General features: G+C 36.4%; 2 protein-coding genes across 2 annotated transcripts in view; one reads left to right on the forward strand and one right to left on the reverse strand.

Moving 5' to 3' along the window:
* Nucleotides 1-1861, forward strand: part of Ndg (Nidogen) — a 199542-nt gene extending 197681 nt beyond the window's left edge. The window contains exon 21 of the mRNA XM_090396289.1: nt 1588-1861. Coding sequence (XP_090252415.1) covers nt 1588-1721 — 134 coding nt within the window. The 3' untranslated portion in view covers nt 1722-1861. The remainder of the gene's footprint in view (nt 1-1587) is intronic.
* A 1-nt stretch (nt 1862) lies between these two features.
* The window catches only part of LOC150104307 (tRNA-splicing ligase complex subunit RTRAF-like), a 178644-nt gene continuing 152961 nt past the window's right edge, over nt 1863-27545 (reverse strand). The window contains exon 8 of the mRNA XM_090396290.1: nt 1863-2074. Within this exon, the coding sequence (XP_090252416.1) occupies nt 1920-2074 (155 nt within the window). The 3' untranslated portion in view covers nt 1863-1919. The remainder of the gene's footprint in view (nt 2075-27545) is intronic.

Below are 27545 nucleotides of genomic sequence, written 5' to 3' on the forward strand. Positions count from 1 at the left end.
TGCTCTCCTGAATTCAAACGACCCGACTAAAATGACACATGGCAAGAGGAGAGGATCCGGAGGTCTCTACTCTCTTTTTTAACTTAGAGGACCCCCAATATATGACTCCTGAGGTCCCTGGACTAAGGGTTCAGGCCCCCGAATATTCCTAAGCAAAATGGTCTTGATCTTCAACATTAATGTTCACTTCTCATTCTCACGGAACACACACAATCTTGTTTACAAAAAGCAGAACTGCTTAAGATCTAAACTGCCTATTATGACACTGTCCTTGAAGCTTGCATCTGGCTGACAACGAGCCCAATTAGAATATATACGCTTAGAATGTATACACTTACTTTGTATATACAATTTCTATGTTGTTTATTTCAAATCTGAACTACATTAATCTGTGCCGATTACTGTAGCTTTGCCCTTGAATCATACAACTTAAACATTTATCTGACATATAGTTTCTGCACAAACTTGCATCTTAATTTTCTTAGAGTTAGCTACATGGGTTTTCACAAAATTTACAATGTTAATACAGAAATATTAACTTTGTTTTCAAGTTGTAACCTCTGTAAAAGTCAATGCAAAAAAAAAAAAAAGGAAAAGTCCTACTGCATGAAATTTTACAATACTACTAAGAATAGCAGATATTAAATGCAGTTCTAAACAGATACATTATTATTACATGACACCTAAAGGAGTCCAAGGACTCATCATGGGAGGGAACTCGCTGTCTTCCTTTCTTAATCTTCCAACTACACGACACTACTACTATCAACACATAGCACCATCTACCACCCACCACTACTATGAGACTATATTGTCTGTAAATTGTGTGTTCTCATGGCCTATTTGCTTATATGTGGGATGAAAAACCTGAGTTTATGGGAGGGAAAAAACCATATAAAGATTCCTCTCATCACAATGAGAACAGAACTCGGTTCTTTTCTCATTAGATGACAATCAGCAATTTGTCATAATCAATTTCTATTAACATAGCACTAATTATATGAGGAATTAACTTTTCAGTGGTTGATGATAGTGAATAAATTTTTTATGTTTGCTGCAGTGAGAGTTGACTGTTATACATAATCAGCAGTTTATTTAATATGTTTCATATCCATGAAATTATGTTTATAACTTGATATGTGAAAAATTACATTCAACTGTAATCTGCATAATGTTCAAAGCTGCATGTTTAAAAATTTGCTACGAGAAGAATTATATTAAAATTCTGCTTTAATTTCTCCCATCTAATGAGAACAGAACTCGGTTCTTTTCTCATTAGATGACAATCAGCAATTTGTCATAATCAATTTCTATTAACATAGCACTAATTATATGAGGAATTAACTTTTCAGTGGTTGATGATAGTGAATAAATTTTTTATGTTTGCTGCAGTGAGAGTTGACTGTTATACATAATCAGCAGTTTATTTAATATGTTTCATATCCATGAAATTATGTTTATAACTTGATATGTGAAAAATTACATTCAACTGTAATCTGCATAATGTTCAAAGCTGCATGTTTAAAAATTTGCTACGAGAAGAATTATATTAAAATTCTGCTTTAATTTCTCCCCCCCCCCCCCCAGTGGGAAATCCATGTGCTGTCCAAAACGGAGGATGTCGATATTTGTGTCTACCTGATGGAAAGGGTGACCGTACTTGTGTCTGTCCAGATTTACACGAAGATGGATCTGGTGATATTAACTGCAACGAAATCTGAATTCTGTGTTTCAATCACATCCCTATGGCATTTTTTTTAATGTACAATATCTGATAATCATTTGAAATATATGCAATATTCCATGACTTGTATCAATGAATCTGAGTATATTATTTTTTGAATAAAAGAAACATACAAAACTGGGGACTAATTTCCTTTAATATTCACAATGAACTAGCCAAATAGTACATAAATATTTCATTTTCCTACTTTTCCAAGTCTTGTATCAGTCTTAGGATTGGCAGTAATAGTCTGAACAGCTACAATTGTTTCATTTATGGCTGTTTGTAGGTCACGCAGGTCATGAATATATAATAGCCTCAAAATCTTTGCTGCATGGTTTAAAACATAATCTGCAAAAACAAAAGTAAGTCTGAATGTAGAAAATCATTTATAAGTAGAGGCTCACTATAGCAAACCCCTAGGAACTAGAGAGATAGTTTGCTATAATACACTGAAACAGAACAAAGCACTGGCAGTAACAATATATAAAGCATATAAAATGATAACATGAAAAGTACAAATGCAAACAAACTAAAAGAGTATGAAGTTATAAAAATGAATATTAGGAAATATCACTTATCTGAAATCTTCATAATGAACTAAATATGTGCATAGTATGCACATTAAAAGCAAAAATAACCTGAAACCTTCAGCAGTAAGTGAACTTTATAACTCATCACTTTAATTGCAAAAAGGAAAATAACACAAACAATGGACATTGGTCTGCATTGGTCATGAGAAGGGGAGGAAGAGATTGACACTGTTGGTGCAAATATCACCTTCCTAAATGGACAGAGACCCAGTAATGTATAGATGGCATAAATTGATACTGCTCTCTTATAACTGAAAATTAAACTAATATTTCACAATATGTACATTTCTTTAATTCAAAGTTTAAGTTACAAAATTTGTTTGGGTAACAGCTTATTTTGTGTTTGCAAGATTCTTTATCCATAAAGAATCACATTGCCAAGAATGACCAGTTTATGAAAGTGAGAATGGAGAGAGGGTATATTGGAAATGTTTCAAGTGTGAGTGCAAGAAATGCAAATCATGCTGAAACTGGGAGGATGAAGTATCTAATACTAATAATGTAAGGCAGGATAGAGAAAGTGTAGAGAATGCAGTGGAAGGAGTGAGTAATAGTGAATGACATGTGAAGGAGTGTGAGAAAAGCTCCTTTCACACTCTCCTTCACATTTCATGCTGAAGATAATGTGGACAAAGTGACAGTGAGGAGAGAAACGACATGCTTATATGAAGTTTTACAGAGAACAAAACATGAGTTTAAGCAACTTGAGAAACAAGTGGCATGTGGCACAGCAGGAGGAAGAATGAACAAAAAAGTGAATGAGAAAAACATGAGAGTAAGAAGATATTGAATGGGGTTTCGATAAGAGGTGTATTTAATGAGAAAGTGATTAAAGCACTCTCAGGTACAAAGATAAAGGATGTTAGTGAAGCTGTTAGAGAGAAGATATGAAAGTTGCCAATAGAAGCGAAAGAGAGTGAAAAGTAAAGATTGTAAATCTGCTCCTTGTATGATAGGATTGTAAGAATTGTGTGCATTTTATGGATGAAATGACTTATACATATGACTGATGGACTGCATATTTGAATCTTTTGGGGAGGGAGAGAGAGAGAATGTTGTTCAGTGAGAAGTTCAAAGTGCAAAATCAGGAAAACTAGCAGTACTTGGGGGGGGGGGGTTCAGCAACACCTGGGACAAATTGGTGTGTGTACACTGATTTCTTCAAGGCATGTCAACTACAGTTTCACAGGTTTCAAATCTAAATGGGCTAGTAATAACATTATGCAAGGGTAACAGTAGGTCCAAGGGGATGCTGAAATGCATGTACATGGATGTCAGAAATAAAGGTGGAGATTTTAGCACTGATCAGCATGACTTGGTCAAAAATTATCATTATCAGCCAGACAATTAGATAGTTACAAAAGTTAAAAGAAAATTATATAGTTACAAGGATAAAATGTAAGGGTACTGTAATTTTTCTGGGAGGATAGAGAGAATAAGATAGGATGTGAGGAATTGCTGATGACAGCAGAAGAATTTCAACTAACAGGAAAAAAAAAAAGGATTTTAGGTCTAAGGAAGATGGTTCATCTGAGTCCAGTGTAAGAAAGAAACAAATGAACAAAATATATTGTTGGTTGCTGCTATAGATTGGGGGGGGGGGGATTTGTGGAAAGATGTGGGTGCAATGCAGATAAACAGTGTGGGCTGAGCAATTACTATAGGAGAGATTGGACAGAGGAAAGAGCACATGACAAGATGGAACTGGAATTCATATAGTCTAAGAGATAGTTACCTAAACCAGCATATTATGGCGAGGACCAGGAGTTTGAGTGGAGGATATGGTAACAGCATCCATAACAACAGTAGGCACTAAGACTCTAACTGGGGAAAATGATCATGCAAGTGGAAGGATGCTAAAGATGTGGAATTCTCAGTCAAAAAATAAATCGTTATGCAGAACTAAAAGCTGGTGATTATGAAACTTTAGAGGCAGCTTGAAGCAGTGCCATGGCTTAAGAAGCTGCAAGGATAGAATATTAGTAATGTAAGAAAAATGGTCAACGATTGTTTGAGAGAATCCAATTGCATATCTGTGGTAAGGAGCATAAAACACAACAAGTAGGGTTAAGTACATAACTAGCAATATAAAGCAATATAATGCAGAAGTTGAAAAAACTACTGTGGAGGGGAATACAGAGAAAGGTGATCAGCATACTAATGAACAGCAAAAAGTGAAGGCAAACAGGAACTAGTATGGTAACAAAAGTGAAATCAGATTATGAGAGAAAATTAGCTTAAGCAAGCTAAAATAAATCCAAAAGAATTTTTTTGCTCTGTGGTGAGTAAGAGGAAGAATGATTATGGAAGGAGAACTTGAATTAGTGCTGATGACAAGAAGGTGACAGAAGCAGAATGAATAGTTGAGGTACTAAGTGATACCTCTGCAAGGGTATCATAATCCAAAGATTTTGCAGTTGCCAATGTCAAGGATACATGTGAGAACTGAGATAAATGAACTAAAAAATAGTGAAGAAATCAATGTGAATACAGCAATGTTCCTGGATGGTATATGCTATGAGCTCATGTGTTATGAGAATGTGCAAGAGAACTAGAAATGCCTCTGATGAAGTTGTTTAAGTCTCACCTCTCTCTGGCAAGGTTCCAAAGGAGTAGTAAGACGGTAACACAGTTCCATCACATAAAAATGACTGTATGGTGGGCAACATGGCTGTTTAAAAGGTAAGTTCTGCCATAGTAATTAACTTGCCTTTAATAATAGTAAAAAGAGAATTAAATAAAGGAAATGGCTACACAGTGGTAATGCTAGACCTAGCAAAAGAATTTGACAGAATACCACATGGCAAACTACTACAAAAGTTGGAGCAAATGGGAATGGATATGAAGTTGATGGCATGAATAAGGGGACTGCTGACAGAAAACACCAGAATAATATATGGGGGAGTGGAATTTAGTCGAATCAGAGTGCTTAGTGAAGTGTCTCGGGGTTCAGTACTAGGACTACCAGTATTTAAATTTGTATATAAATAAGAAACAACAAAGCACAAAAACAGGTAAGCCAGGAAGTAATGGAAATTAGCTAAGTGACATAGTAAGTAAAAAGAAAGAAGTTATTTGGTATGGTGACTTTATAATAAAACATGCTATTGATGAACAAGTAATTACTTCGAGTTTTCCTTGAGTGAAAATTAAGAATATAAAGGAAGCAATTCAAAAACAGAACAGAAATATAAAAAATCTTAATTGTAGAAGGTACTAACTACTTAACTAGCAATAAGTTCAGTATGAAAGAGGACATGAAAGGGTTGTTTTGAAGAGGCAAGAGTAAAGGGTAAGAAAGGGAAAATCTTCAGAATTTTACCTCAATATGATAAAAATAAATTAAAAAGGGCTATGATGGCAAACAATTCAGTGCATAGACTATGAAGGAATGGAGTTTTTGGATGTGTGAAGTGAGTTTGAGGGAAGATTGGATTTGTATAAAAGGAACAACCTACACCTGAATGCATCTGGGATTAGGAGTCTAGAAAAACTAATAACTGGTATGAGATCTAAAACAGAGAGTCAGGGAAATTAATCATAAAGGGAGGAATGGTGAAAATGTGAGAGTAAGGGCGACAATGTTAGATAACTGTGTTAATAATGGGAATGGGCTTGGTTTGTCATGAAAATGTTGATGAAGAGAGAACGATTTTGACTTTGTGTTTGTCCGGTTCGGACCCATCAAATGTGTGCAAAGATGTCTACATGTATAAGGCACTAGAGAAGAAAAGTGATCGCAAGTTCTCCAACTGTGTCACGAAGTAGATAATTATGTCTATACATGAATGATATGCGTGTCAGAAACAAAAGTGTAGAGTTTGTTGCCTTGTGTCGGGACCTTAGATTGTAGGCATTAGTGACAAGTGGATATCAAAATCAGGCATACTAACTGCTACTACTAACAGTATTTTACACATAGTGGGGAATTGTTACAGATCTGGTGGATTGGTTGCTAGTGATGAAGAAATGCATCATCGAATAGACAAGATGAGTGCAAAAACAGTAATCATAATGGGAGACTTTAACTATCCAAATATTGATTGTTTAACAATAGAATCTCATAAAAAGAATGAAAATACATTTACTGAGCTGTTGTGGGACAACTTCCTCAAGCAGCATGTGATAGAAGTAACTTGAGATCAAAGAGTGTTAAATTTGATTATAGTGTTACAGGGTGAGACAGTGATCATGCGGTACTCACTTCGGAAGTGACTAAGTTTATCAATGTTCCATTTAGAAAAGATTACATGCTGAACTACAAAGCAGGAAATTATGGTCAACTGAAGAGTATACTACTTTCAGTGAAATGGGATCGGTTGTTGGATGAGAAGCATTTAAACAATACTTAAATGATGCGGTATCAGAATGCGTCCTGAGAGTTCGAAGAAATAGGGTAGGAATCAAATAGATGTGTAATCTTATTAAGTAAGAGATTCGGAAAAGGATGATGTAGAAGGAATACTGTATGCATAAAGATTATGTGCATTATGAAAATTATGAGCAGGAGGCTAGAATAGTCAACTGTTGAAAGGAAAACAAAGTTTGAATATGTAAAGAAACTGGCTCTGCATGCTAAAGACAACCCACAAGAATTCTATCGATATGCTGCAAGTAAAAGAAAGAATGAATATGAAAGATAACTCTTCTAAATGCAGAGGGTGTTAAGAGCTACAGATGCAGAAGAGGTTGTTCAACTAATGAGTGCCAATTTTGTTAAAAGCTATCAACCTGGTGTACTCGACATTGAACTCACTACTACTTCTTCACTGGATGAAGAAACTCAGGTGTATGAGGACGAGGTATTAGAGCTGTTGCACTAACTAAATAAGAATTCAGCAATAAAGACTGATGGGATATCAGCACATGTGCTAAAAGTCTTCAGCTGAACTAGCTATTCCTTTCACCAGGCTGTTTAATATGAGTCTCAGAACATTGAAGATTCTGCAGGAATGGAAAGAATGTATGGTAATTCCATTGCACAAAGGTGGTGCAAAGGCCGATGTATCCAACTATCGACCAATTAGTTCCTCAGGAATGGCAGTGAAGATTTTGGAAAACTTTGTTATGACATGCATTCAGAAATGGGTTGACAGTGAATTTCTACTTTGCAATGAACAACATGGGTTTATTAAGGGAAGCTCATGTTTTAGCAACTTGCTCACTTTCTATAACAATGTTACCATAGAACTACACAAGGGGAATGGATACACCATGATACTTTTGGATTTCGATAAGCCTTTTAAGAGAATACAGCATGGAAAACTGTTGCATAAATTGGAGAATATGGGTTTGGATTATAAAATATTAGAGTGGATAAGAGGATATTCAATCTATACATTAATGATATTGGGAAGGATTTGACAAGCAACATACACCTAATTGCTGATGATGCAAATATAAGTAGGGTAATCAGGAATGCTGCATATGCAGTACTTTCAGAATCATTTGAATAGGCTGGAATTGTAGGCATGGGAAAATGAATGTCAGTAAATTTAAAGTCATTCACTTCAGTGTGATTAGATATCCAATGTTGTATTATATTGATGTGATTATGCTTGAAGAAACTGATGAGGCTAGGGATCTTGGAGTGTTAGTAGATATCAAGTTGAAGTTCAGTGGCCATGTAGCAAAGATTGCAAATACAACTCAAAAGATAATTGCAATGCAGAAATGAATGTTCACATGTAAAGATAAGGATGTCATTTTGCCTCTTTACAATGCCTTGATAAGACCTCACTTGGACTATTGTGTGGATTTCCTTGTGATTCTGATATATTGGAGTGTGTTAAAAATGATATCAGAATTATGGAATATTGATTATGAAGACAGACTGAGAATTTTTAGACTGCAGACACTATCAAACAGGAGAAAGAGGGATGATATGATTGAGACTTACAAAGTTCTAAAAGGATCATACACGATTTCAATTGATGGAATTTTTCAATTTATGGAGGGTGGGGAAAGGACAAGAGGGCATTCCTGGAAGCTGAGAATGATGGTAAGAAGGGTATTAGGGCTAGATTTTTCTCTCATAGGGTGGTGCATGATTGAAATAGACTACCATTGGATGTTGTGAGTGTAAGCAGTGTCAATGAATTCAAGAATAAGTATGATAGCTGGTGTTAAATTGTGAATGAATACAATTCACTAAGGAATGTTTCATTCATAATTTGACAAGTTAAAACCCTTGAAAAGGATATGCTTGTATTTTAGTATAAATTGTATATAGCCTGACAAATATTGGATACCGTAATTAGTGTAAAACTTGTGAATATTCCTGTGTAAAATACCTACTAAACTGTATGTTAGACAATGAATTTTTTATATACATATTTTCTGTTAGAATTGATATAAAAGAATTACTGTGTAAATTGAATATAATCAACTGAGATTATAAGGTCAAAGTAAGCAGGCAAGACACCAGATTAGTAAGCTGCCTCAAGCGGTCATGCGTACATACGGCACGTGCCGACCTAAGTTTTCAGGGAAGACGTTACGAAAAGGCAAGACCCACGAGTGCAAAGGAATAACGTGTCGGGTGAAAATTTAGGGTTACAAGGAGTCTCGGTAGGGGTTGACATAAAAGGGCTGGACCCCCCCCCCCCCCCCCAAGATGGCTTTTTTTTGTCTGGAGTCTCTGTTCACTCTTTCTCGGTGGCAGAAGTTGGAGGTGTTGGGTCATGATTAGAGGGATCGCGGATTCCAAGCCTTACAATGCATGAATAGAGGATTTTCAAAGCAATGGGCAACTCCCGGAAAAGATAGTGGCCAGGTAGTATGCCTTATGGATGCAGAATCGCCTCGCGCTAAGAATATTCTAGGCATAGATGATCGGTATGCAGACTTCATGAGGACCAACCTAAGCTGACAGGAATTTTAGCCTTAACATAGAGGGAAGAAAATGTTTGGAAGGAAAGGAATCCAATAATTGAAAGGACAAGCATGAGGAATCCTCGAGTTCAGTATAGTAAACCATTAATCAAGTAATGTGCGAGAGGAAGGTAATTGTAACTTAAGAATCATAGACCTTCATAAAGTTTTGAGACTATCTAAAATTAAGACAGAACTGTGATATTTTAATCGTAGTCGGTGAGCAATACGTGCTATGTATTATAATTGTACTTGTGTTGATTGCTAACTATGTTTAAGAGCTGTAGAGATGTCTAATCCAGACAGCTTGATTAACACCTAAAAGTCATTATTGGTTTTGTAATCTAAGAATGCGAGCTTTGAATCTTTGAACATAATGTTTTTGTAGTATTAATTACTGTGATGTATATTGATTAATTTTACTTTGTAATCTAGTAGTACAGTGATAATTTAAAGTTCTTTATTTTGTATGATCATTATGAAAAATAAACCTTTTGCTCTTATTAATTTGGTTGCCTGTGTCTAAGAATCCAATGCACAACTCATAAATTATTTGGATCTAAGTGGGAGATAATTGTTAATTAAGACCACGACTGCAAACATGGTTGATTATAGAAGGTATTGATAATTGATAACTTAGTATAGAAATAGATTAGATTAACCACGTGCATATCTGAAGCTTCACTTCTTGACTGAGAAGTTTTTTTTATCTAAGGGTTCTGGGTGGCACAGCGGAACAAATAAATTTTCCCAGAACCTTAAGAGAAGTTAACTTCAGAAGCTTTGTTACCAAGGAGTTGGCTTAACCTTGAGACAATCCCTTTGCAGATCAGACTCGTGCACGTGATAATCTGAGGGGCTGAGGTAATATAATAGTAAGACAAAGACAGACACATTATAGGCGCTACTGAGATAGGACAAATTATTCAAGTGATAGTTAAGTAAAGGAGTTAAGCCATATTAAGAAAATACTACCTACTATGACATTATAACACTGGTGGATGTAGTATGTGGCCTCCCTCGATGAGTCGCTGACTCCCTGGAGGTCTCTCTTAATCATCATCAAATTCCTGCCATGTACCCTCAAGGGGTGTAGAGGATATGACAGTACTGCATGAAAAATTTACATCATTACTAACTTCCTATCTACAATTTTCCTCCAGATAAGTCTGTTACTTGTCAAGACTCCAACATTACCAGATCTTATATTTCTATCGTCTAATTTCTATCGTTGTGTCCAAATTTACGCTATCTGCATTCATGCTTTACACTTTCTGAATATAAATTTTTTTTTTGTATACTTTTGTCACCTTGATCTTTATCCAAAACCGTCTCAATCCATCCTTTTTTAACTTAATTATTGTGGATTTGATCCTGTCGGCTGCCATTGCATTATTCCCCACATGCGCCACCAGGGTTCTCTTTGTGGTATTATATATATTCAAAACTTTCTGTAGGGTTTACTCTGAGATTATCCAAAAAACTTATTTATCAGTCGTGGCTAATCTTCATCATCATCAAATTCCTGCCATGTACCTTCAAGGAGCGTACAGGATATGATAGTACTACATGAAAAAAATTACATCATTACTAACTTCCTATCTATAATTTTCCTCCAAATCAATCTGTTACTTGTCAAGACTCCAACATTATCAGATCTTATATTTCTATCGTCTAAGGCACTTTGTACCGTATCAATCCACCCATATCTTGGTCTTCCTCTAGGTCATTTTGCTGCCAACCTGCCAGAGAACACTTGTTTCTAATCTTTCTTCGCCAATTCTGTTTAAGTGACCATACCACCTAAGATTAGCTCTGCTAACGCATTCCTGGATGCTGACAATGTCAAGTTCTTTCCTAAAATCCTCGTTTTTAACATGATATTGCCATTGATGCAATCTGTTCATGCCTATAATCTTTCTCAGGACTCTCATATCTGCGGTCTCTAGTCTTTGGTCAAGTGTTTTACTTCTGACCCAGCTCTCAGATCCATAAGTTAAAACTGGTTTGAACACTGTCTTGTATACAGCTAATTTAGTGTTCTGACTAATTTCTCTCTTATTCCATATGAATTTATTCAATTGACTTCCCACCATGCTAGCTTTGCTGATTCTGTTGTCTATTTCTATATTTAATTTACCATCTTCACTAAAAATCGTGCCTAAGTAGCTGAAATGTTTTACTTGTTCCACAGGTTCTCCATTCACAACACAGTTGACAATTTCAGTGATTCTGCCTATTTTCATTGTCTTTGTCTTTTTATTGCTGACCTTCATACCATATCTATTATAACAGTTATTCAATTTAGTCAGAGAATCTTGCAGACTTGTAGCGGATTTATTTAGAAGTATAACATCATCCGCATAAAGCAAAGAGCTGACATTAACATCTCCAATTTTGATATCAGGTTTAATACCACTTTCCTTCATAATGTGATCCATATAGATAATGAATAACAGAGGGGATAATGTACATCCTTGACTCACACCAGATTCAACATTAAACCATCTTCCTGTACTTCCTTCAATTCTAACTGCTGACTTACAACTCAAATAAAGACTAAGTATTGCTTGATATAATGCCCCATTGACACCATATAACTGCAGCATATTGAATAGCTTCTCTCTTGGCACCTTGTCATATGCCTTTTCCAAATCGACAAAACTTAAATACAGATCTTTGTTATATTCCCATGCTTTCTCGACTATTTGTCGTAAAGTTAAGATCTGATCCTGACAGCCTCTATTTGGCCTGAATCCAGCTTGTTCTTCACCAAGCTTTTTTGTCACAATCCTTCTCAAACGTTTCTCAAGTATACTTGCATAGATCTTGCCAGGAACACTCAGTAGGGAAATACCTCTGTAATTCTCACATTCAGTTTTATTTCCCTTTTTATATATGGGTACTATGAGAGCTCTACTCCAATCATCGGGAATTCGTCCCTCAGTCCAGGCTTTCTGAACTATGCAGTGCAGCCACTGTAAGACTTTTATACCACCATACTTCAGTATTTCTGGTTGAATATCATCTACTCCTGCTGCCTTTCCACATTTCAAGCCTTTAATGGCTTTTTCTACTTCAAGTATGGATATGTATTCCTGACTGCATGCCTGGTCAGTGTTTTTTATCACTGTGCTCTCATCACTGCTTGTTTCATTTAGCAGTTTTTCAAAGTAATTACTCCATACTTCAAGGCTTTTTCTACTGTTTTCATGTCACCTTTATCATCTCTAACTCCTTTTACAGCACTCTTTTCTCCATTCCTAAGCTTCTTCAACAACCTCCAGAATATTTTGCCACGTTCTTGATATTTATTTTCTATATTCTTGCCAAAGTCCTCCCATGACTTTTGTTTAGCTAGTTTTACACACTGTTTAGCTTTGTTACATTTGTCTCTGTATTCTGTAAGAGTAAAAGCTGACTTGTTTGCCAGAAACTTTTGATATGCTTTCTTCTTTTCCTTCACTGCCTCTTTAACTTCCTGTGTCCACCAGGGAGTTCTGATTTTTTTATCTTTGCACACAACCTCACCATATGCCTCTCTGGCAGAATCAATCAATGTTTTCTTCAGAGTTTGCCACTGAATCTCCAAGGTTTGATTCCTGTTCTCAAACTCTTTCATTTTCTTTTCAATAATCTTTCTGTATTTTAGTCTACAGTTCACATCTGAGAGCTGCTCAACTTTTATTCGCTTTAAAACTTTCTTACATGTTATTCTTTTCAATATGAAATTCAATTTTATCCTGCTTAAGACTAAATAGTGATCACTTCCAATTTCAAATCCTCTGTACACTCTGGTGTCCTGCACCAGGGAGAAAACATCACTATCAACAATAACATAGTCAATGAGACTTTTCTTATTCCTAGCCTCTTCTCTCCATGTGAATTTGTGCACATTTTTATGTTGGAACATGGTGTTAGTAATAACCAGTCCATGTCCTGAGCAGAAATCCAACAGATATTTGCCATTATTAGCTTTGCTCTTTTCTCCAAATTTTCCCCAAATATTTTTATATGTCTCACAATCATTTCCTACTCTGCTATTTAGATCCCCAACAAGGACCAACTTTTCCTTTTTCATTGTGTCAGTTGCTTTTTCTAAAGCGTCAAAAAATTCCTCCACTTCTACCTTAGTAGAACCTTCTGTGGGACCATAGGCACAAATAAGTATCATTGTCCAGTTCCCTATTCTCATATTTGCCCACATTACTCTACTTGAGACTGACTGCCATTCAAGAAGATTAGCCTCATATTTTGTGTTGAATACTATGACTACTACTCCTTTTCCTTGATTGTCATTGCCTGAATATAACATTTTGTATTTATTGCTCAGAAAGATCTCAACAGTTTTGGTCTTTTTTGTTTCAGTCACCCCTATTATGTCGATCTGGTACTTATCTAATTCCTCAGCTAGCTCCATTTCTTTGCCATTCAGGCTTCTTACATTGATAGTACCGATCTTTAACACTGGTGATGTTGAGTTGGGGTTTGTTTTCAGATTTGTTCCAGTAGCTGACTTTTCGCTGTTCGCCTTGGTTCCCTGGCAAAAACAACGGGGGCCTTGTTTAACCGGGCGACGCCCCAGCCGGCATGAAATTTTGTCATGTTGTACCATCATTTTTTATTTTGGTTTAACCAATAAGAATACAATTTGTTCGGCTAAATCCCAAATTGCCAGCCCATCCTCGTTCGTTCAGTATCAAAGTAGATACCCAACAGGGTGCACCACGAGAAGGTGAGGATTGGACATTAGGTCAGAAGCCCTGGTCGGTTCTCCGCATTCCTTTAAAGGCTATGTGGAGGTCTCCTCTCAGTTATACAGCTTTGACCCTTAAGCACCCCGGTCTCTCTTAATAATAATAATATTAATGATACATGGAAAAAAAAATTTAAGGAAGGGATGTTCAATTGTTTACTGATGATCCATAACTGGGTGGCAGGGGAACAATAGCTGATGAAGGTGACTTAGATATCTTGCAGGATGATTTAAATAAACTGGCATAGTGAGCAGAGAATAATGGCTATCAATTTAATGCCCATGCTTTCTAATCTATCTCCCCATATGTGAAGTACATCATAATAATTCCTTGGCTTGCACTCATGCAATGCTTTGGATACACAACTTTCTGTGCAACCTCTTGCATAATGAGGCTGCAATTAACTATTCCTTCTGTTGAATTCACCTCTGAATTCCTTCTGTTTGAAGTTCTACCTTTCTTGTTGCTATTCTTCAGCTATGTCATCTTTTGTTAACCTAGTTTCACTAATGGCAATTTTTGGCCAAGTTGAATTGACTAATGCAAAAACTCATCTTAATTCCTTATTTTTTCTTTATTTTAAGGTTACATGGTGGTCAGCATTCATAGTGAAGAATTTATGAAGACAAAAGACACATGATGGAGTAATTTATTTCTAATTAAGAAATTTAAACTCAACGTCTTGACAACTGTATTGAAGTCGTCATCATCAGTAACACACATATGCACAGGACACAAGCTACATGACAGGCCAGGGAGTTCCACAGATGATCTGGAAGACATGTATCACTAAATTTGTACAAGTACAGGTTGAGTGATTATTATTATGGAGGACTTCAACTATGGAGATATAAACTGGAAGGAAGAAAGATCACATTGCAGGAAGGAAATAGAATTTATACATTTAAGAGATAATTACTTAAGGCAGCATGTGATGGAGGAGACTAAGGATGGGAGGGTATTGTGCCTAGTCATAGGATCAGAAGAGCTATCCTTAACAAAGGTGACCACATTGCCTCTAAATGGTGAAAATGATTACGAGGTCTTGCCTTGGGAGATTGTAAACATGAGGAATATTCTGTCAAGAAGGGGGTACATGTGGAACTACAAGGCAGGTGATTATGACAAACTTAGGAAGAAGCTTAAATCTGTGCCATAGCATAAAACACTGCAGGTTAAGATTATCTAGAGGAAGTAATATTATTGTATACCTAAGGTAAGGAGGGTTAATGAGACAGAAGTTACATGGATGAATAATATTATTAAGAATGAGCTGCAGAAGAAAAAAAATTCTGTGGGGTATATAAAGAGAAAGGTGACCAGCAAACTCATGAACAGTACAAGCAGTGGCAAGCTATAAGGTGCTCGCACGAGCCCTTTGTTAAATTTTTCTCATATTTGCGAGCCTCTTGTTCTTCTTGTTTAATAATCTTGTAGAACTAGAAAATACCACTGCGGAATGTATACATAGTACTATAATTGCTACTTTAAATTCATATGGATTTTCTGATAACTATTTAAAAATCATCTCAATGCATTTTGTTCTGATGGAGCTAGTGTAATGTTAGGAAATAAATCAGGTATTGCAATCAAAGTTCTATAAAAAATTCCCAACATTGTGATTTGGCAGTGTGTAGCTCATCGTTTACAATTAGCATTAGACGATTCGATAAAAAACATTAAAGAAATAAATCATTTTGAAATATTTATGGATAAATTATATGCTTTTTTATCATCAATCACCAGAAAAATCGACGAGAATTAAATACGATTGCAAAAGACCTTGGTATTGAAAATTTAAAGATAGGCCATGTGTTTGGACCACGATGGGCAGCTTGCAGTTTACGAATGGCTCTTGCTGTGTGGAGAAATTACCCAGCTGTATGCAAGCATTTTGCATCGAACGATAAATATAAGGCCTTTTTAAACCGACTTCTCAATTTGGAATTTTTAAAAGATCTAGCATTAATGATTGATATCCTCCAAGAATTATATCTGTAAGAAGCTCTACAAAGTCGCAATATAAGTATTATAAGGGCTAAGCTAGTCCCCTTTTTTTTGCTCGACGATGCGAGCCCTTTGTTAAAATTTCCATACCTCACCACTGAGTACAAGGTTCAGGCAAGAAAGGTGACCAGCATGGCAAAAAAGGAAAGCAAAATCAGATTATGAGAAGAATCTAGTCAAGCAGGCCAAAGGAAATCCCAAAGAGTTCTTTCGTTACATGGCAAGTACCAGGAAGAATGATCATAGAAGATTAACCTTCATGAGTGATGATGGTCACGAGGACACAGAAGCAGATAAAATAGTTGAGTTACTGAGTAACCACTTTGCAAGGGTATAACATCCTAGTGGTTACTGCTTTAACATACATGACAGAATCTCCAGCTAGGGTTTTGCAAGAATGTGCAAGGGAACTGGCAATGCCTCTTTACTTTAAGTCTCAGCTCTGGCAGAGTTCCAAGGAGTGGAAAGAAGGCAAAATAATTCTCTTGCTTAAGGGAAGTTCTAAGACTGCAGTAGCAAATTATAGGCCAATCAGTATGTAGACCAATCAGTATCTGAGGCATGGTGGTAAAAGTAGTAGAAAAATTAATCAAAAAGAGAATTCAAGAATGAGTAGATAAAAATATGATACCGTATGAGGGTCAACATGGCTTTGTGAAGGGTCGGTCAGCCTTAGTAATTTATGTTATTTTTTAAAATAGAGTAAACAACAGAGTTGGATAAAGGAAATGGCTAAGCGGTGATTCTACTGGATTTTGCAAAGGCATTTGACAGAATACCACATGGAACTCTGTTACACAAATTAGAAGAAATGGGAGATGGACATGACACTGGTTAAGTGGATGAGAGGGTGGCTGCTGAACAGAAATCAAAAAGTGATATATGGAGGAGTAGAATCGAGGCAAAAACAGGTGCCACAAGGCACCTGTTTTTGCCTCGATTCTACTCCTCAGTGTTCAGTTCTACTCCCATGGGAGTAGAATGAAGTAGAACTTCATTCTACTCCCAAGGTTCAGTGCTGGGACCATTGCTGTTTAATTGTACATAAATGATATAGGAAATAACCTGAAAGGAAATATTCAGTTGTTTGCTGATGAGGTGAAATTAGGTACAGTAATAGTTAATCAAGGCAACGTGGAGAGTTTGCAGGATGATTAAATAGGCTGTCAGTATGGGCAAAAGATAATGGGTTCAGTTTAACGTGGAGAAAAGCAAATTATGCATTTTGGAAAAAACAGATTACAAGCCATGTATTATACTAAAGGTGCTGTACTCCAGGAAATAGATGAAGTTAGATTTAGGGATGGTGGTAGTCAGAGTTAAAGTTTAGAGGACATATGTTCAAGTTGCTAAGGTAACCCATAAGAACACTTGGCTTTTGAAGAACATATTAACATGTAGTGATAAGGAGGTTGTTATTCCTTTTTTATATGACCTTGATATGCCCACATTTGGATTACTGTGCTCAAATCTGGTCCCCTGTTTTCTTGGGGATGAGGAAGCTGTGGAAAGGATTCAGAGGCGAGTGAGTGTAAGTTAGTGGCCTGTAGAATGTTCCCTATGAGGATTGATTGAGGGTGTGTGGATTGCAGAAGTTGGTTGATAGGAGAAAAAGAGGGGATATGATAGAAACATTTAAGTTGGTTAAAAGGTTTTATAGGACTGATGCAGAGGAAATATTTCAGTACATGGCTAGAGGAACCGGAACAAGAGGTCATCCCTAGAAGTTGAATAAACGTGTAGTTCATGAGGGGTGCGAGGACTACATTTTTTGCTTGGAGAGTTGGGAATAAGAAGAATGGTTTTCCAGAGTCATTTGTGAGTGCTCTGTCTATTAATGGGTTTAAGGAGAGTACGATAAATTGTGTGGATAGATTAGGTCTCCCATGATGTCTTCGAAGATTATGGAGGTGCCCATGTAATAATAATATTACATGGGCACCTCCTGGTATATGTAATATTATTATTATTATTATTATGTAACACCTCCAAGGAGTCCAAAGACTCATCAAGGGAGGGTACTTTACAACTCTCCGTCTCCACCACTCCAGTAACCGCAACTACCTTCATCATCTACACCAACACCATCTACCGCCGACCATCACCACTAGTATTTTCACAAACATCCATGCCCATGGCGGGATTCGAACCTGCAACCTTTTGGCTAAAGAGCAGATACGCTAACCACTCGGCCAACCAGGCCTGATGGTATATACTTACCAAATATCTCAAAACAGGTGAAACTGTTACAGCAGCAGTCTATTCAACAGCTCTCTGAAGGAACTGAAAGAGGTGCTGAAGGAAAAATGCCATAGAAAACTGAGGAGGTGTCATGCTTTTGCAGGACAACATACCTGCTCACACTGCTCATGAAACCCAATAGACCATACACAACTTGGGTTTTCAATGTCTGCCTCACTCACCCTATTCACCAGACCTGGTCCCATCTGACTATTTCCTATTTCCAAATTTAAAGAAACACTTGAAAGGAACAAAATTTACCACAAATGATACATGAAGTCATATATGCAGCTGAGGACTAGTATGTAAAACAAAGAAAAGACTTTTTCTCAGGATTGCAAATGATGAAGCAAAATTGTAACAGGTGTATAACACTCCTTGTTGAATGTGTAGAATACCGTGTAAGTCACATAGTTCTACTATTCTTTCATGGTGATTATCACAACTTTTCAGAACACATCCTAGTATGTATGTGTTCCTGATGATAATCCCAGTACAGATGTCAAAACGTCAAGTGTTATTTCTTTAATTATAAGTAATTACTCCAATGTGTGTTTTTGTTTTCATAAATTCTTCACTATGACTGTATTCCATATGCTTCTAGGCATTCATTTCCATTAAGCTCACAGCTAAACCTTTTCTCTCCTATTCTGTTTAAGTAATAATACTAATAGAGCTTAGCCATGACCACACATTCTTAAATGCTAATCAGGCAAGGTTCCTCCTTATCTTCATTTTCTTCCTCTCTTCAAGGATTAGGCATTTGCCTGTTAGGGCTTCACTTCTTCCTCTCTCTTTTCCTTTGGTGTATAACTATCTACCTGTTTTGGTAGCAAATATCTTTCCATCCTAAACAGATGTTCTTTCCATTTCTCTTTATATTCCATTACTTGGTGAAATTTTAGTCAAGTTTCTCGTCTTTTTTTTAATCAGTTTCCTTTTAATTGTTCCACAGATTTTCTGAAATTTCATTATTTTGTTCATCTATATTTTTATCTTTTAGATAAGTTATAATGGGAGCCTAAATATTAAACTATATCATCTGTTCTATTATTTTATTTTCGAGAACTATTTTTGATCCAACATGATCTCGGCCTTTAAATGCCATCACTTTTGTTTTCTTTTGTGAATTTTTTAAATGTTATCATTGGCTTATTCTGTTTAATTCATAAAGTGATTTTTGAAGGTCATCTTCACTGTCTGTAATTAGCTGATCATCTGCATACAGCGTTGTATGGATACTTCTGGTTAACTGGATACTTTTGTTTTCCATATTTTAACAATCTGATCAATATATATACAGTCATACTCGACTTACGCGAATCCGGAGTTACGCGGTTTCTTATATGCATTCCTGTCCCGCTTTGCGCCTCACCACTAGTATCTTTTCGGCAACGGCCGCATTAGCCAGTAATCCATGAGCTCTAAAAAATAAATCTAAAGCTGACTTGCCAGTGATTTGGAAGTCAAATTCTAAAGCTTGGGTGTCAGCTTCTATTTTTGAAGACTGGTTTGGTCACCACTTCATACCTGAAGTTGAACGTTATTGCCAGTTTAAAAAAATTCCGTTTAAAGTTATGCTCATTATTGATAATGCACCTGTTCACCCTCCTGCAACTTTAATTGATTTTGATCCATGTGTAAAATTTATTTTCTTGCCTCCAAATACAACCAGCTTACTTCAACTGATGGACCAAGGAGTTATCAAAATATTCAAAACGTACTACACACGGCATTCGTTTGCAAGTCTGAATGAACCTATGAGGCAAAATGAGCAACTGTCTGTTAAAGAGTTTTGTAAACAGTTTAATGTTTTAGATGCTGTAAGGATTATCGGAGATTCTTAGGGTGAAATTTCCCAAAAAACCTCGAATGGTGTCTGGAAAAAACTTTGTCCATCCTTTTTTAAATGCGAAACTGATCAAGTTGCCGAGGCAATAGAAGAAGTTGTCAACCTTGGAAGGCAATTAGATTTAGAAGTCGACAGTGAAGATGTCAGCGAGCTGTTAGACTCACATGGAGCTTACAATCGATGAGCTCATAGGGATGCATGAGCAAAGTGCTACTGAAGAGACCGAAACCTCAGATCCAGTTCTACCAGAAAAGCTCATGACAATTGCAAAATTAACAGAAGGTCTCCGCTTAATTAAGAAAGGTTTACAGATTTTGGAGAACATAGATTCTAACGAGGAATGAATTGTAGCCACAAGGCAAGGAATAAAAAAATCATTGGCTTGCTATGAAGAAATTTTGCATCACAAGAAAAAGACATTATGCCGTCAGATGAATCTATAAGATTTCATGAAACCATCGACTTCGAAGTAACTTTCTTTTTTTTTATGTATGAAAAACTACAATTATGATTATATTTATTAAAAAATATAAGTGTTTTTGTAAACCTTTGGTCCCAATTAACTAATAACTAATATTTTGTATGTTTGTATGAGTATATATATATATATATATATATATACATATATATATACACCCACACACATGCAAAATTATACCCAGAGTTACGTGAATTCTCATCAACAGTGACCCCACTTAAGTGGGAGAAGCTGCAGAAAAAGATTTCCAAAGTTCTGTATTTATGCCATCTAATCCAGTTGATTTTCTAATTTTTGATACCTTTTTGGCTTCTTTTTGTTCTTCCAATTTTATTAGTTCAATATCAATACTGATTTCTTATTTTCTGTTATTAAATTTGAGTCATACCATAAATTCTTATTCTAACCATCATTTCTCCTGTATTATGTTGGTTGTATCTTGTATTTATGCTGATTTGTGCTGTATCTCTTTCTTCGTTGTTTAATTTCCATAATATTTTGGAGGTTATGTCTTCTTTTATTTTATTAATGAATCTGTACCACAAATCTTGGTGAGCTTTCTGTACTATGGTTTGAGTACATTTTTGTTTTTGTATATTTCTTCTGTTTCCTTTGTTTTTGAAGGAGTGATTTGTATGCCATTTTCTTCATTTTTAGTAATAATTTTACCATCAACGTCAACTATGTACATCCCCAGTTTTTCTCAGTACTCTCATATCTCTGGTTTCTAAGAGTGTGATCACAGGTTTTATTTCTGAGCCAATTCTCAGATCCCAAAAGTTAAATCTAACTTGTTCACTTCATGTATGATGCTAGTTCAGTGTTTTGACTAATTTCTCTCTTCTTCTGTATAAATTTATTAATTACCACCATACCAGCTTTGAAATACTTGTCCATTTTCATGTTTTATTTGGAATGATATAAAACTTGTGCTTAAACAGTTAAAATGTTCTACTTATTCTATAAGTTTGCTTATTAGAGACCTGAAGTGCTGCAGCCATGTATGTTATCAGGGATTGGAGCATATCTCACCAATACTAATTGCTTTTCTGGCCTGGGCCTCAACATTCGCGCGGGCTTCTTTCTTTTAGCGGCATTGCATTGTGAAGAATTCCTGGGTCTTGATGCATATTACAGTTCGACCTTTCCCTACTTATCTCCAGACGTCCAATGGACCCATGTCCGCAATGCTGGATTCCGAGACACTATGAGAGGAGACTGCGTTTCCTTCTGCATTTCTGTATACCTGCTTCCTTTCTGCCTCTGCAAACCAGCATACTGCCTCCACCTACTACATGCACTACCATCCAAATGCTCTTACTTCTAAAATTATGGAGAAGGTCATGAACAATGAACTCTTGTACCACCTAGAGACCTATCAACTAATCAGTGACCAGCAGTACAGCTCACCATCTGCAGCAGATCGTGAGCCATCCACATCTGGATTCAAGCCAAGGAAAAAGTTTGAGAATCTTACTTTTGATTGAGTTTGCACAGGGACCTACTGCAATTGCCATCCTGAGGTTTGCCTTCCACACTGCAATTAGATTGCAAACTTTCTCACTTGCCATTCAGTATGTGTCAGGGTGGATGGTATGTTCTCTTCAGATTTTCCTACCAATGCACGAGTATCCCAAGGTTCCATTACTCCTTTTCATTTGACAAACCTTGTAGTGTTCAAGTATTAGAATCCAAAAGATCCACCACGACCAGCAGCCTGAATTCCGATCTCCTAGCTATATCCAATGAGGCAAAATTCAGTTCTGTGCAATCTCCCAAAAAAGAGCTCACCCCCTCCCCTCCTTACCATCAATAATACCCAGATATCCAAAGATAATCAGATTTCTCTTTTCTGGACTGACCTATACCTATGACCTTTCCTGGCATAAACACATTTCAAGTATAGCTTCTGCAGCGACCTAAAACAACTTGTACTCTCTTTTTTTTTTTTTTTTTTTGCAGAAGACACCATAACAAATCCAAAATCCACCTAACAATAGAATATTGTTCCCCATTTGGAGCGGTGCACCAAAGTCCCCCTCTAAAATTGTTCAATTCTATCCAGAAAAGAGCAATCTAGTTAATGATTGCTCTCTCGCACATATCCACTTTAATCCCTCTCTCAGACATTCAGTTCTTACCATTTGCCTCTTCTAGAAATATGTTGAAATGTTTCCCCCCCCCCACTTGGTTAGACTATAATAAATTTAGTGTAATCCTTTATCCAAGTGTAAGCAAACAAATTTGCGCCTGAAGTATCTTCAGGACTGAGGCAACTCGTGGTAAAGGTGGACCAAGCTCTCATCACTCCTTGTCCTAGTATCTCCGATTATTCAAAGCACATCTCCTTGCAGACATGTATGATGCCATGCATTAAGGGAAGGGCAGCTAAACAGACTGGTTTTGACCTTTATCGAATGTTCAAGTACAGGTCAAATTCCAAAAACTCAGCGTTGTTCCCCTCGGTAACAGGCTCACCTCCACCACTGAGCAGAGCCGCTCATTTGCTCATATGTCATCTCAGAGGTAACAGCAACAGCCGTGCCTCAGTTAACTTCATGGGCTACAGCATTGCCATTCATTAGCGCCTCCCCCAGGACCTGAGTGACAGCAACAGCTGAGCCTCAGTTAAAACTTTATGGGTTACAGCATTGCCATTCATCACACAAGCTTCCAACCGGTTTCGACCCTTATTGAGGTTGCATCAGTGGGAGCCAGACCCAGAGGTGGTGATACCAAGGTGGAAACAATGGGAAAGTCATATTTACCTATATGAGTTGCCAAAAGGTGTCTCACCTTATTATTAAATTACTCTGGATTTAGAGAAAGAGGAAGTTTTTTTTTTTTTTTCCACTGATGAATTGGGCAGATTTCAGATTATTCAATGTTAGAAGTTATATAGGTGAGAACAGTGTTATGTAGAAAAGTGCACTTTTTTGAGAGCTGTAGGAGCTGTTTTTGTCAGGAAAGGCTGAAAGCATATATTAGGCCACAAAGAGAAATATCATATTTGAAGATCTGGGTATTACTGAAAGTAAGAGGAAGTAATATGTGATCTTTCTTGCAAGAAATGAGATGGGAATGTGTCCTAGTAGCAATGAAGTACAGGTTATTCTTGTCCTGTTAAAGAACAGCAAGAATATCAGAGTTTGGGATACTGGTTATAAAGATTTTGAAGCTGTTAATGATTTGACATAACAAGATTTGTCAAATGAAGAGGAATAGTGTACTGTGATTAACAAAACTATGAATAGGATTTGAAGTCACTAAGAGCAAATCATTTATGCAAAGATGGAAAAAAAGGGGGTGAGAGTACAGAGTCCTGTGGTACTTATGCATTGATGGGGAAATCTGAGAAGAGGAAGCTATCTACCATGACAGATATGAGTATGTCTATGCAAAGGGTGGAAGGCGAGTCAAAGAATAATAGTTTGTTGAGCAAGCCTCTGTGCCAAACCCAATGAAATGTTCTACAAATGTCATTAGCAAATGAAGTTCCTCCAAACTTTTCTACAATTTGTGTCAAAGAGTGGATGTGAAGGAATGAAGATCAGTTGTTGCTTGAGTATGTTAGAATCTTTATTGCTGTTTACTAATTAGCTGGTGAGCCTAAGTTCGCTGTTAATGACCGTGGTTTTTGAGAGAATTGATTAAGAGCAACTGGATGATATAGGGGTATGGACTGCAGATAGAGTTGTTTCCACACTGTAGGATAGATGCTGATTAACTAGGAAACACAGAAGATGTGATATAGGATTAGCCAACAAAACCCAGTGACTTTGTTCCTTAATTATTCAAGATTCATTTCTTTCTGATGAAAAACTAGATGTGGTATGGGAAGAGCAGTTCCTAGTGTGTGGAGGAAGGATCCTGTCATCACCAGTAAGTCAGCCTCATTTTTTGAAGATATTATAAAAGTAACATCTGGATGTGCAAGCAATGGAAACATGGATGAGTAAAAGTTGGTGGTGGTACCCAATAGTTTGGAAAAAGACCAGAAGGCTCAACTGCCATTTGAATAGGAGAGAAGTTTTCATTTGTTACTTTCAAAATCAATTTTTTTTTAATACTTCCTTGGTGCATTTGTTGGAGAATTACAGCTTAAGCAGTGGAGCAATTTGGGTGGAATGGGAGATCAAAGCCTTCATTGTAGTAATAAGAATTATTTCTGTTATTTGGTCTGATCAGGATTTTGGATCTGGAGAATGATAGTCCAACTATCTTTTTCAACTATAGAAATGACAGTTTGACTATGGAAAGTAACAAAAGTCACTGAAAGAGCGTGATTGAAAGTTGCTCTATAGTGAAGGAAACTTGGATGAGGCTGATTTATTTATCAATAGGAGACCTGACTTCTATGTCCAGAGGTTTTGTAAGTTTATTAAGAAGAGGTCAGTTGGAAGAGGCGAGCACTGACTGTTATTCTAGTCGGTAGATGGCAAACTAACTGACTTAATCAGCAGAGTTAAAGAAGAGAAGCCAGTGTGCATTGTTGACACTCAGGTCCCCGAGAATAATGACTGAGTTTTACTACTTTTTTTGGCAAAGACATGACACAAAAACTTGTAAAAAAAAATGTGTGTGGTTTCTTTTATATTAAACATATTTTATTGCACACGAAATGTTCATTCCTGTAATGTATGTGAATCAATCACTTTGTTCTTGTTGAACAAAGTGACTGAATGTAAAAATAAATAAAATAAAATAAAATAAAAAATGTGACACTAGAATGAACATTACAGAAATAAAAATTCTGTGCAATAAAGGACTAGATAATTTGGAAAATCTGTTCTAGAAGTCAAACAACTTTTTCAAGCAAATGATGGTATCATATTAAACAATGGAATTCATCCACCACTTAAATATTCACAAACATTCTACCAGTGTGTTTGTGAAGCACATAGCACATGCTGGTGGTAGAAGACAGGAGAGCAAAATATTTCTAAAACATATTAAAAATTCTTTCTCCTACCCAACTCACAGAAAGAAGATTTCATAAGCATAATTATGTTTTCCAACCTCCATCCATATACATGAAAGATGGAATGGCCTTTGAGTGTACATATATGAGTTGGCTATCACTGATTAACAAAGTCTTAATAAGTATTTTATCAGTATTCAGTACACTTATGACATCTGAAGTTTAATTGAATCATATTAAATCATTTTTATATGAACATTTTATTTATTATTTGAATAAATTAAAGACAATATTTCTTACTTCATCATAAATATTATGGAAACAACTAATAGAGTAAAACTTCAGTTTAATATAAACCAAAATAATCATTCTATGTTTTGACCTTCACATTAAGGTCATCATCTGGAGTATACACATATATACAAGGAAACAAGCTGCACTACAATCTACATGGTATGCTAAAGTTACATAGATTTGGTCAACTGTTAAAACTACTGCCCTTACCTCTGGAGGAAAAAAATATTTTTTACACCAGGTCAGGAGTATTTGCTATAAGAAATGACTTAATACAAAGTCATTTCTTATAGCAAATCACACATCTACCTACTCTAATTTCTGATAATCCTCATCACTCTGCCAATACCCTTGATCTTTTTCAAACCAGTTTTCCATTCAAATGTTGAGATCATCAGTCCCTTCTCAGTAACTCAGTTCACAATCTAGTGAAAGTTACCTCATGCAGAATGCTCTCCATCCAGCCACTTCCATCTTCATGTTCACTGGTACTATAAAGATGTCCAATGAGATAACCACCAAAACTTCTGCTCTACTGATCCAAGCACCTGCTCCACGTGAACTGTATAAATAATTTCAGTGGACCTTCATTCCAACCAAAATTCCCCACCCAATTTCAACAAAAAGTATAGCAAAGTGGTTGGAAAAAAAACAAAACAAAAAAACTCTGCTTACATGACTGGCTTGTATCAAGAACAGCAGAAGAATACTCAGCTTATTCTGAAGCATGGAATAGATGCAAAAGAACCACCAATAAATCCAAATATGAATACCTAACAGCAAAAACTTTACTTCTTATCCAAATGGAGTCATCATTTCTGGTTCCTTGCAAAAGCCATCAGACATAACTTCAACTCACCTATGCTACCACCTCTCACTCTCTCATAATGCACTGCTGTTACAGCATCTAGAGATAAAGCTGCCCTGTCCTGCACAGATGACCCAAGGCAAACTGACTCCTACCATTATCAGAAATCTTTTATAGACAAAATCTTTGTGGTCAAGAATTAACAATTTCTTTTATAGACAGTTGGCATTTATCCCAATGCATGGAAACAAGCACATATCCAACATATTGGGGAGAGAAAAAAAAGGGAGACAAATTTCCTATCAAAGTACCAACCAGAATCATGAAGAACGTCATCAACAGTCACTACCTAAAGGCCAACCAGTTCATCAACAACCGCCAGTATGGATTCTGCCAATCTATATCCACAGCAAAGTTCTTAGCCTATAAGTTCTCAGGTTTGGCATCGAGGCCTGCTCAGCAAACTGCTATCCCCTACCCTCTATCGTCTCTACAAAATCTTTTATAGACAGTTGGCATTTATCCCAATGCATGGAAACAAGCACATATCCAACCTAATGGGGGAGAGAAAAAAAGGGGGACAAGTTTCCTATCAAAGTAACAACCAGAATCATGAAGGAAATCATCAACAGTCACTACCTAAAGGCCAACCAGTTAATCAACATCTGCCAATCTATATCCACACCAAAGTTCTTAGCTTATATCACCCACCACAGGACACATATCATGGCAAGATTTGGAAAAGCATGTTGTCGCACTTTGCATTTCTAGGATATTTGATCAGGTCTGGCATCGAAGATGCTCGGCAAACTTTGGCCTAACTGCTACCACATATAAATTGGGTAGCCAGCTTGTAAAATTATGCTGCGCCATTGTACTCATATGCTGTTAATTTCTATTTATTTTATGTGTCTTTATTTTTTCTCCATACTTTCTATATTATCTATATCTTTATATGCCTTTATTCTAATTTGCTGTGTGAGCTACTCTCTGAATCT

The sequence above is a fragment of the Typopeltis vanoorti genome, chromosome 8, assembly GCF_054136105.1.
Source record: "Typopeltis vanoorti isolate ZY-2024b chromosome 8, IOZ_Tvanoo_1.0, whole genome shotgun sequence".
Taxonomy (NCBI): domain Eukaryota; kingdom Metazoa; phylum Arthropoda; class Arachnida; order Uropygi; family Thelyphonidae; genus Typopeltis; species Typopeltis vanoorti.